At 42.8% G+C, this 12,598-nt stretch overlaps 1 protein-coding gene across 1 annotated transcript in view; it reads right to left on the reverse strand.

The window, feature by feature from the left end:
* The window catches only part of CRLF3 (cytokine receptor like factor 3), a 75,111-nt gene that overhangs the window by 20,993 nt on the left and 41,520 nt on the right, over positions 1 to 12,598 (reverse strand). Inside the window, exons 3-4 of the mRNA XM_029600712.1 lie at positions 9,977 to 10,058; positions 9,202 to 9,379 (exon numbers count right to left, since the gene is read on the reverse strand). Coding sequence (XP_029456572.1) covers positions 9,202 to 9,379; positions 9,977 to 10,058 — 260 coding nt within the window. The remainder of the gene's footprint in view (positions 1 to 9,201; positions 9,380 to 9,976; positions 10,059 to 12,598) is intronic.

Raw genomic sequence — 12,598 nt, forward strand, 5'->3', positions numbered from 1 at the left:
TGCATGTGATTCCTCTAACTCATCTGCACATGTAGGGCTTCCAAAGCCAATTGGATCAGTTCTGTCAGACGTTATCCCACCAAATCTCTGTAATTCCCAGCATGACAACATCCTTGCAATGGTGGATAAATCCAGAAGTTTAAAGGTGAGTCTCTCACTGTGCATTCCAGTGCATCAAGTGACTGTTTACCAATGACTCCAAGGGGTGGGGGGCATACACCAGTGTGGAGTAGACCCGAGGTTTGTGGTCCCTAGAGGACAATCATCTATCTATAAATCAACCTAGAGTTGTGAGCTATCCACTATGCTTTAAGGGCTTTCACTTTGTTTCAGGAAAGAGAATCTTGCTCCAGACAGACAACCAGGTGGCCATGTTCTACATAAACAAACAGAAAAGTACAGACTCTTATACTTTCTGCCAGGAGGCTGTCTGAATCTGGTCATGCGTAGGACATCATAGTATCCATCTCCAGGCAGCTTAGCTTCTGGAGATCCAGAACATTTGGTGGACTATCTCAACAGAGTATTACATCCACATGAGTGGTTCATGGATCAGGGAATCACAGATAACTTGTTTAGTCACTGTAGAAGGATGGTGATGAATCCGTTTGCCTCAGAAGACAACAGGAAAGTCGAGAAGTTCTATTTCCATGCATCTGAGCAGACACAGATCAGCTCACCACAGTTTATACTAGACTGGAGCATCAGTCTACTCAATGCATACCCAATTCCTCTAATCACTAGGCCTGTCCAGGTGATCCTTATAGCATCAGACTGGCCATGGCAATTGTAGTAAACTTCTTAACAATCTGCAAATTCGCCTCCTGTTCCATTGAGAACAAAAGGCAGGCGCTGCCTTTTGAACCTATCATCACTAGCGCTCATGGCATGGATGTTGAATATGCAGAAGTCTCTTCCTTATTCCTTCCCAAGGAGGCAGAGGATGTTCTGATTTCCACCAGGAAACCTTCAAACAGAAGACGCTATGGATTCACATAGAAGAGGATCTCATCTTGGTTGAGGGGCAGTCTGCTGGATCGCTTCTCCTTTGGTCAAAGGACTTGCTTCAGTGTCTGTCCTGCCTCTTATTCTCAGGCCTTAGCACCTCTTCAAAGTTCATCTCCGTGCCATTATGGCTTATCACCGGCAGATGGACGGGGCTCTCATCTCTATCTAGTCCTTGGTATCATACTTCATAATAGGACTATGGCACTCAAAACCTCTGCTTTGCAAACCTCCAGTGCTTTGGGACCTCAATGTAGTCCTAGCTCAGCTCATGAACCCTCCTTTCAAACATTTCGAAGCAGTAGACTTGATGTTTCCCACCTGGAAAGTGTTTTTTCTCGTGGCTATCATTTTGGCATGAAGAGCAAGTGAACTACAGGCTTTGGTTTCATATTCACTATATCGTCATAATAGGGTGCTTCAACAAACTCACCTCAAGTTCCTTCTGAAAGTGGTGTCTGCATTTCACTTTAATCAAGCTATTGTGCTACTTACATTCTTTCCAAAACCACATGCGCACAAAGGAGAATGGGCTCTTCACTCTTTGGACTGCAAGGGAGTCCTGGTATACTTCTTAGAGAGGACTCAACCTCAATTTCAAGTTTATCAACTGGGAATAGCAATTGCCAAATTAATTCTGTCCAATTGGCTAGCACAGATTGTATAGCACACTTATGTGCTGGCTGGCTTACAATCTCTGTCAAGGCTCATTAAGTGAGAATCATGGTGACTTCAGAGGCTCATCTCAGGGCCACTTCCTATTGAAGGCATTTATTTGCAAAGCTGCTACTTGATCATCTGTGCACACCTTCGCATCCCACCACTGCCTGGACAGCCTGTCCTGAGGAGACAGTAACTTTAAACAGGCAGTTCTGCGCAACCTGTTCACCCAGTAGTTCACCTGGTGGGACCAGATTGACTTAAGCGATTGCTCCACAATGCAACTCTCAGCTTGGAGCTTCCCAAGCATTATGGCTAATTCATGACTGCTTGTTGATGGAGAAAGTATGTTTGCTCACCAGAAAACAGGGTTCTTTGTAGACAGCAGGATGAATTAGCCATAATCAATTACCTCGCTAAAGCTTAAGCACTGGAAGAGACTGAAGGGCTCACAAGGCAGCATGAGACTGTGGGAACTCCCATGCATGCTTGGTAAAGTCCTGACCAAGCTCTGACAGCTGGGTCCATGTTGGCGTCAAATGAAATCATCCACTCATTATGGCTCATTCACCCTGGTGTTTACAGAGAACCCTATTCACTGGTGAGAACAGGGTAACAGTAATTACTGCATTAGTACTCCCACACTCATTTTGGGTTTCAGGATATCCACAATGAATATATGCATGAAATAAATTTGCATACACTGGAGATTTATCTCATAAGAACATAAGATTTGCCATACTGGATCAGACCAAAGGTCCATCAAGCCCAGTATCCTGTTTCCAACAATGGCCAATTCAGGTCACAAGTACCTGGCAGAATCTCAAAAGGTTGATATATTCCATGCTACTTATTCCAAAGGTAAGCAGTGAATTTTCCCAAGCCCTCCTTAATAATGATTTATGGACTTTTCTTCCACGACCTTGTCCAAACCTTTTTTAAAACCTAGGTACTTTAACATCTTTCACCACATCCTCTTGTAATAAAGTCCACAGATTATTTATGCATTGAATAAAAAAATTATTTTCTCCTATTTGTTTTAAATGTACTACTCAGTAACTTCATTACATGTCCCCTAGTTTTTGTACTTTTTGAAAGAGCAAATTTGATTTGCATTTACCTGTTCCATTCCACTCATTTTATAGACCGGGGTGCTCAAACCGGTCCTACAGGCCCCCCCAGCCAGTTGGTTTCAGGATATCCCTAATGAATATGTATGAGAAATATTTGCATACACAGGAGGTAGTACATACAAATAAATATCATGCATATTCATTAGGATATCCTGAAAACCCGACTGGCTGGGGGGGGGGGGGGTGGCCCATAGGACCAGTTGGCGCACCCCTATTATAGACCTTTATCATATTTCCCCTCAGCCATCTATTCTCCAAGCTGAAGAGTCCTAATCACTTTAGCCTTTCATCATAGGGGAATCAATCCATCTCTTATCATTTTGGTGACCCTTCTCTATACCTTTTCTAATTTTGCTATATCTTTTCTGAGATACTGTGACCAGAATTGTACACAGTACTCAAGATGTGGTCGCACCATGGAGCAACAGAGAGGCATTATGATATTCTCTCTTTTATTCTCCATTCCTTTCCTCATAATTCCTAGCATTCTATTTGCTTTCCTAACTGCCACCACTGCACACTGAGCAGAAGATTTCAACATACTATCCACAATTATGCCTAGATCCTTTTCCCTGACTGGTGACTTCTAATGTGGAACCTTGCATGGTGTAGCTATAATTTGGGTTACTCTTCCTATCTGCCATTGGCATGCCTAGCCTCTCAGTCTTGAAAGGTCCTCTTGCAATTTCTCACAATCTTCCTGTGATTTAACAATTTCGAATAATTGTGTCATCTGCAAATTTGATCACCACACTTGTTACAATTTCCAAGACATTTATAAATATATTAAAAAGCAGTGGTCCCAGAACAGATCCTGGTGTACTTCACTCTCCACCTTTCTCCAGTGAGAAACACTGACCATTTAGCTCTACTGTTTTTGGGGTTTTTTATTTTTTTAACTAGTTCTCAGTCCACAATAGGACATTGCCTCCTATCCCAAGGATTTTTTTTTTTCTCAGGAATCACTCATGAGAGACTTTGTCAAACACTTTCTGGAAATCTAAATACCCTACATCAACTGGCTCACCTTTAGCCACATGTTTATTTATGTCTTCAAAAAAATGTAGCAGATTGGTGAGGCAAGACTTCCCTTAGCTAAATCCATGTTTGTTTTGACCTATTAAATTATGACTAACTATGTACTTGATAATTTTGTTCTTTAGGATAGTTTCTACCATTTTGCCTAGCACTGAGGTCAGGCTCACTGGTCTGTAGTTTACTGGATCATCCCAGAACCCTTTTTAAAAATTAACATTATGTTGGCAACCTTCCAATCTTCAGGTACCATAGATAATTCTAAAGACAGTTTACAAATTACTAATAGTATGCCTGCAATTTCATTTTTCAGTTTTTTCAACACTCTGGGATGCATGCCATCTGGTCCAGGTCATTTGCTACTCATTAGTTTATCAATTTGCCTTATTATATCTTCCAGGTTCACAGAGATTCCATTCCTCTTGAATTGTCACTTTTAAATATAATTTCTGATATGGATATCTCCCTAATATCTTCCTCAGTAAAGACAAGTAAAAAATGCATTTAGCCTCTCGGCTATGACCTTGTCTACCCTAAGTGCCCCTTTTACCCCTGACTCCCTCGCAGGCTTTTTTGCTTCAAATGAACCGGAAAGTTTTTATTATGAGCTTTTGCTTCAATGGCAAGCTTATTTTCAAATTCTCTCTTTGCCTTTATCATCAATGCTTTGCATCTAACTTGCCAGTGCTCAGGCTGTTTCCTCATTTGAATCCCTTTTCCATTTTTTGAAAGATGTTCTCATGCATATTCATTGTACATATCCTGAAAACCCAACTGGTTGGGCGATCACTAGACTAGATTTGGGAAACCCTGCCCTAATAAATCCTTGGTAATTTATTTTCTTCTGAGGAGAGATTTAATTTGAAGGACAAAACATCAGCTCATTGTAACACCAATATTTCTTAAAGACCTAGCTCTAAACAGGACCAACTGTTGTCCAGAATCTCCTTTGACTTACAGGCTAAAACATTAAGTGCTTGCGTCCAGTTGTCCACAGAAAAGGTAAAGAAGATGCTAGCACAGCACAAGCAGCTTCATATTAGCTAAACAGGGATTTACCCCACTTACTACTACTGTGTCAAGTTAGTTCAAGGTTCCAAATTGTATCCTGGGGTCAAAACAGCCCTAGCTCCTTCACCATCTGAAACCAAAAGACAGTTTTCCTGGTGAATTTTACAATTTATAGAAATGCTTAGGCTCTGACCCCAGACTGAGATCAGGGTGACGCTTATGGTCAGTTTTTGGTTTGTGAAAGCACAAATGGCAAACAAGGAGGGAAGAGATTTTGCCCTTCTAAATACAAATCCCTCAAGACAAGGCACAAAAAGACAAGCGAGCAAACCAGAACTGAAGCCAAAACTGAATTTAATTTTCGGGGAGGGGGTGCCCAAGGTAAACAAAAGTTAGCACTGTGGCTAGCCCTCCACCCAATGCTATGAGGGTTTTCACATCAGCGGTTACAAAACCATTTTTTTTAATTTCTGGAAACACTGTCTCCTGTCTCTGTACTCTCTCCATGCCCTGGTTTGTGGAGAATACGAATAAAACCCCTGTATAGTCGTATTCTCTACAATCCAGGTTGATGAGCCTGCTCTGTACCCCATTAGAGTCAACACTTCATCAAGGGTTCGGGAGATCCTAGGGAACTTTTCCTGCAGAAGTAATGAGAGGGTCTTGGACTATGTCATTGACCCAGTGTTCTCCAGCTCTGTACTGCTGCAGGCGAGGTGCAGGGGTGGACTGCCGCTGGCGGATTAAGTGCCAAAGGGGAGAGAGCCAAATGGGGATCGCTTGCTTCTTGGTGAGCAACTTTCAGGAGTAAGTTGGTGGGCTTGTTTTGGCTTTTGTGCCGGTGCTTGATATTATTTGTTATGACAAATTTGGGAACTTTTATTAGTACATAGACTCCCAAAAAGTAACAGCCTAGACTAGAGGAACTGGTGGATTTAATCTCAATGTACAAAGAAGCTCTGGAATTCATTACCAGAGGATGAGGTTTAAGGCAGAAAGTGTAGCTGGTTTAAAAAAAGGTTTGGATAAATTCCTGGGGGAGAAGACCATAAACTGCTATTAATTATGTTGACTGAGGAAATAGCTACTGCTTATTACTGGCATTAGTAGCTTGTGATTTATCTAATGTTTGGGTACTTGCCAGGTACTTGTAACCTGGATTGGCCACTGTTGGAAACAGGATACTGGGCTTGATGGACCCTCAGTCTGACTCAGTATGGCAACTTCTTATGTTCTTCATTGTTTCCTCCATGGTTCAGGCAGCTACTTTTATAAAAGTGCTAATCTCTCAGGCTGCTGGACAGCAATTATGTAAATAGTCTTCCAGCCAGCCCAGGTATTCCTGAACTTTGAAGGGGCAGAAAGGAGGAAGAATAAATAATTCCCTGCCAAAAGTAAACAAAGACTTTGATGCTATCAAACTTTTACAGGTCCAGTGCAAGGGCACCTTAAAGGTGCAGGGGATGATGAACTGGCAGTGATCCCTAAGCCTCTGAGCCCTCTAAATCCTGTATCTTTAAGGGTTGACAGATGGGGTATGACTCTGCTGCTAGAGAAGAGGCCCTAAGCCAAAAATGAGGGGTATAGGGCCCTCCTGGGACCACGCTACTGGTGCAACCACCTCAGGGATGGAATAGAGGTTACACCCATTCCAGTCACCATCACAGTGGGGTTAGAAATCAAAGATGAAATTTGGAGGTGGGGATGGGGATGGGGGCAGGAGTAGGCTACTTGCTGAAGGTCTGAGGATGCTTACGTTTGGGATTCCCATCTCTGCCTCCTGCTTTCATAGGGCCGAGTTGTAGCCTCCAGACTATACCATCAGCCTGGAGGGGGCTGTGGCAGGAATATTAACAGCTGCTCCTAGAAATGTTTCATACGACATTTTGCACAGGGAACTACATCAAACAGGTGACTGAAATAACAGTTTGGAGGCCGTGCATTAAATAACACTGCTCAACTGTGTGCTATTAAATTTATTCCATTGTAATTTCTATTACAGAACCTATATGTATTCTGGGCATTTAACTGGGAACACAAAAGACCAAGCTGAAAGACAAATGAAAAAAAAAAAAAAGCATATGATTTTTAGATGTTGAGTATTAAAGAATTCAGCACTCCTGATGCAGCCAGTCACCATGTCACATTTCCACATCACTGTTACCTTTTCCATAGACCAGGACTGGACACTTGAGGACCAGGGGGTGGGTTGGGGGTTTGCTACCCCCTCATTTGCATACATATTTAGATCCTGCCAGTGAACTGCCTAAACAGTGTATCTATGTATCTGCAGAACCACTGGGAGCTGAGGGCTGTGCTGTGCACCACCAATTCTCCCTATGCTGTCCAATCACAGGATGGGAAAGGAGGCAGGGAAACAGCACAGCTCTCCTCCGATAGGCTCCAACCTGCCTTTCTCTTCCTCTAACTAAGAGGCTGTGGGGGAAAAAGGAGGATCCACCTGCAAAACCGGACATTTAGTGTCCGGTCGGTACTTCTGACTAGACACTGTACACAATGTCTGAAAACCTGGCTGTCCGGTCCAAAACTGGACAGTTGGCAACCCTTGTGTGTCACACCAATCACTAATTTTGTAGGAATTTCCGGTGTCTGCAGGGCAGAAGTTTAGAAGCCTAAGCAATATAATTAGCACGCAAAGGTTACACAATGGGATTGGGGGTTGAGTTCCATGTGGGAATTTGGTCTCTGGGTAGATGCACATAAAATTGCTGCTGGGCAGACTAGATGGGCTTTTTTTTTTGTTTTTATCTGCCGTCTTTTTTCTCCGTTACTATATAAAACAGAGTGCAGCCAACAGGAGGTGGCACGCACAAGGGCTCCATCTGCTGGGTGACTGAGAAAACATTCCAGGCAGAGATGAAGGATGGTAAGACGGGATGTGCTGCCCTTTAAAGCAGATGCTGGAGGAGTAACAGCAGGTCTGGTCAGACAGAGGGGATTACTTAGTGTTGCCAAGGCAGAGCAGACAAGCATAAGAACATAAGAAAATGCCATACTGGGTCAGACCAAGGGTCCATCAAGCCCAGCATCCTGTTTCCAACAGTGGCCAATCCAGGCCATAAGAACCTGGCAAGTACCCAAAAACTAAGTCTATTCCATGTTACCACTGCTAATGGCAGTGGCTATTCTCTAAGTGAACTTAATAGCAGGTAATGGACTTCTCCTCCAAGAACTTATCCAATCCTTTTTTAAACACAGCTATACTAACTGCACTAACCACATCCTCTGGCAACAAATTCCAGAGTTTAATTGTGCGTTGAGTAAAAAAGAACTTTCTCCAATTAGTTTTAAATGTGCCACATGCTAACTTCATGGAGTGCCCCCTAGTCTTTCTACTATCCGAAAGAGTAAATAACCGATTCACATCTACCCATTCTAGACCTCTCATGATTTTAAACACCTCTATCATATCCCCCCTCAGTCGTCTCTTCTCCAAGCTGAAAAGTCCTAACCTCTTTAGTCTTTCCTCATAGGAGAGCTGTTCCATTCCCCTTATCATTTTGGTAGCCCTTCTCTGTACCTTCTCCATCGCAATTACATCTTTTTTGAGGTGCGGCGACCAGAATTGTACACAGTATTCAAGGTGCGGTCTCATCATGGAGTGATACAGAGGCATTATGACATTTTCCATTTTATTAACCATTCCCTTTCTAATAATTCCCAACATTCTGTTTGCTTTTTTGACTGCCGCAGCACACTGAACCGACGATTTCAATGTGTTATCCACTATGACGCCTAGATCTCTTTCTTGGATTGTAGCACCTAATATGGAACCTAACATTGTGTAATTATAGCATGGGTTATTTTTCCTTATATGCATCACCTTGCACTTATCCACATTAAATTTCATCTGCCATTTTGATGCCCAATTTTCCAGTCTCACAAGGTCTTCCTGCAATTTATCACAATCTACTTGTGATTTAAACTACTCTGAACAATTTTGTGTCATCTGCAAATTTGATTATCTCACTCGTCGTATTTCTTTCCAGATCATTTATAAATATATTGAAAAGTAAGGGTCCCAATACAGATCACTGAGGCACTCCACTGTCCACTCCCTTCCACTGAGAAAATTGTCCATTTAATCCTACTCTCTGTTTCCTGTCTTTTAGCCAGTTTGCAGTCCACGAAAGGACATTGCCACCTATCACATGACTTTTTACATGCTCATAGCTTTCAAACACAAGTAAACACAAGTAAACAAGGTTCCATTGAGAAAGATAATTAAAAAACAAATCGGGGAAGAAAAGCGTGTGCAGAGGACGTGATTTTGTTTTAGGCTGTTCTCCCTTTTTATCAAAGCCCCCCCCCGAAAAGAAAGCCATGATGTACCAACCTTACACCAGCGCACTAGAATGCCTCCAGGCCTTTCAACGAGTTCCTCTATCTGCACGGGCGGCTGAGATGCAATCGTACCATGGTTAAGGATTCGATCCTTCACTACGGTAAGTAAAGAGTCGTCCAGCTGGGCCGATAAACAAGGCACTTCCACCAGAGAGGGGACTTCTGGTAAACTAAAGAGACAAGCCTGCGTGTTACATTTTATTTTTAGTCACTTTACCATCCACCTTTCTGGCGTTAGCTCAAAGTAAAAAATTGTGTCAAGAAATTTAAAAAAAACAAAAAACCCAAAACTCCACACACATCGACTTATACACACATACTTCCTAGAGACTTGGTAGGTAACCCTAGGAAGATACCCTTATTTCCATCTTTTCCACTAAACCTGATCAAAGACTTTTATTAGGAAAAAAAAAAAAAAAGAAGAAAGAAAACAGAAGCAAGTAAAGCCTTTTCATTTAAGTATGGAATGATTGATGACAAATAAAAATAGAAAGGATCTTGACGGGGTATTATGGATGTGTCTATGAAGAACAGAATAGGATGCTGATGTGTGACATTAGCTCCCATGCTCTGGAGTTCATCTTTCTGAGATAAGGGTAATAAGTAGTAATTGACTGCATAAATAAATCGTGCATCCTGTCTACAAAGTGCTTGAAGATCTCAGGATAAGGTGTGCTAGAAATGCAGCCTGAGTGAAACAATCTAATTCTTTCATATTGCAAATAATAAAATTATTAAGTTCAAAACTCTCATTATAAGGCTCTGACCTGTCCAGCTGAATGTGCAAGGCCTTTTTTGTAAAGGTGCACAGCTTATCATTCTCTTCTCCACTGTCTACGGCAATTTCTCCTGGAATCAAACAGAAATAAGTACATAATCTCATAGAAAGAACATCTTCACCCCCAAACAGAGGATCCTAGCAGTTATGAGCAATGGGATAAAAACCAGGGAAGCTAGCATTCAAATCTCACTACTTTCACTGATCCTTATTGTGATCTTGGGCAAATTACTTCATCCTCCATTGCCTCTGGGTAAGTCCTACAAACTGTATCTAAACCCATAAATTGTCATGAGCTCAGATTTGGAAAGGCAAGTAATTAACTTCAAAATATAGCAATGCACTTATACACCAACCAGAACACGTTACACATTTACTATAAGCTCCCTGTGTAGGAATGTAGTTTATTTATTTATTTATCTATCTCTGAAAAGTTTCTCTATTCCACCCACCTGGCACTGCTCCAGCCATCTTCCAGTTTGAACCACATGGGGCCCACAAAGTCTCATTAAAATAGAATGTTGTTTTTATGTTTTTATGCTATGACAGTTTCATGGCTTGTTTTTGGTTTGTTTTATGTTGCTATATTTTATGTTTTGTTTTTTTTATTATTGACTAGGGGCTATGTCCCTGCTTGCTTCACTCGCCAACCCTGCTGTGTGGGGTGGGGGAAATGTGCACAGAAGGGGTGTGGATGGGGGGATGTTTGTATGTATGGCTGGGGGCAATCTTTCTCCTCTGCACTCTCCTTTTTGTCCATCTCCTCACACCGTGTGTATGCACGCACACACACACACACACACACACACACACACACACACACACACACACACACTCCCCTCTGAATACTCAATATGGCCTTCTCCTTTCAGTGTTCCCGACACACCCTCCCCTTTCTAGCCCTCTCCTTTCCACACCAAGTCCCAGGGGCTGATGCAATAAAGTGCGCCCAACCCTAGCTCTCAGGTTTACACGAGGTTGGATGCACGTTTTAGACATGCGAGACTAGCGCAGGATGCAGTAAGGAGATTAACTCAATAGCGCCAGTCAGATATTAATTGCATGTAGATGAGGACATTAGCTATTACCCCAATGCAGTAAAATGCTGGGTGCCCAATGTACGCGTTTTAATGCGGCAAATTTAACTCCAGCCTCGGAGGTGGCATAAAGTCAACTTGCAATCAAGGGCTCATGAAAAAATAGGTGTGTCCTTCCCCTTAGTATCATTGTGACCCTTTAAATTACTACTTTTGGTGGAGAAAAATAATTGTATATTTTCAGTTCATTTAAAAAAAAAACAAAAAAACACAAACACTTTTCACCACACAGTTTGGACGTCCATAGCACCTAATATTCTGCTGAGAATGCTGAAGTGAATTATAGCAAAAAAAAAAAAAAAAAAGAAGTGGGATCAAAGCAGTTACTCGTATTGAGTGCCCACTGCAATTGGGTGCCCGATGCAATAAACTATTGAGCGCTACAGATGCTCTATTTATTTATTTTATTTATTTATTTTATGTTTTTATATACCATCATTCCCAGTGAGAATCCCTAGATCAGTGATGGCTAACCTATGACACGCGTGTCAGAGGTGACACGCCGAGCCGTTTTGGCTGACACGCGCAGCGTTTCGAGGACTATCAGGAATTTTATTTTTTTTTTTATCGGCTGCGCCGAGCCTTTTCTTTTTCAGCTGCGCCGAGCCTTTAAATGTGTTTTTTAGTTTCCCCCTACCCTCCACCAATGCCCCCGGGCGCAGGGAGGCTCATGCGTCGCAGCGATGAGGCTCAAGACAACGCGCTGATGCTCCTCCTTCCTGCCTGTGCGGCCCCGGAAGTAAACGTTGCCGGAGCCGCGTGGGCAGGAAGGAGGAAGAGAATCAGCGCGTGCAGAAGATGAGGAGCCGCCGCGGGTCGCTGCGAATCCCAAGTCGCAGCGGCCCAAGAAGAGGAAGAGGCCCGGTAGCAGGGCTGCCGCGGCCCGAGAAGATCAGGGCCGCTGCAGAGCCCAACCTGCGGTGACCCGCGAAGAGGAGGCCCAGAGGTGAGAGAGAGGCCGAGGGCCCGTAGAGTGCGTGTATGAGGTGAGTTGAGAGAGAGGACCTGAATGTTTGCAGAGACAGCATGTGAGAGCCTGTGTGTGTGTGTGTGAGAGAGAGAGAGAGAGAGCATGTGCCAGTGAGAGCCTGTGTATATGAATGATTGTATGAGAGAGCATGTGCCAGTGAGAGCCTGTGTGTATGAAAGATTGTATGAGAGAGAGCATGTGCCAGTGAGAACCTGTGTGTATGAATGATTGTATGAGAGAGAGCATGTGCCAGTGAGAGCCTGTGTGTATGAATGATTGTATGAGAGAGAGCATGTGCCAGTGAGAGCCTGTGTATATGAATGATTGTATGAGAGAGAGCATGTGCCAGTGAGAGCCTGTGTGTATGAATGATTGTATGAGAGAGAGCATGTGCCAGTGAGAGCCTGTGTGTGTGAGAAAGAGAAATGCATGTGAGAATGAGAACCTGACTGTGTGTTTGAGGGAAGAAGATGGAGAAAAAAGAAACAGAAAAAAAGACAATATAAAAGGAATTGGCAAAAAAATAAGAAAGGGAAGGTGAAAA

Source organism: Rhinatrema bivittatum, chromosome 4 (genome assembly GCF_901001135.1).
Source record: "Rhinatrema bivittatum chromosome 4, aRhiBiv1.1, whole genome shotgun sequence".
In the NCBI taxonomy this organism is placed as follows: domain Eukaryota; kingdom Metazoa; phylum Chordata; class Amphibia; order Gymnophiona; family Rhinatrematidae; genus Rhinatrema; species Rhinatrema bivittatum.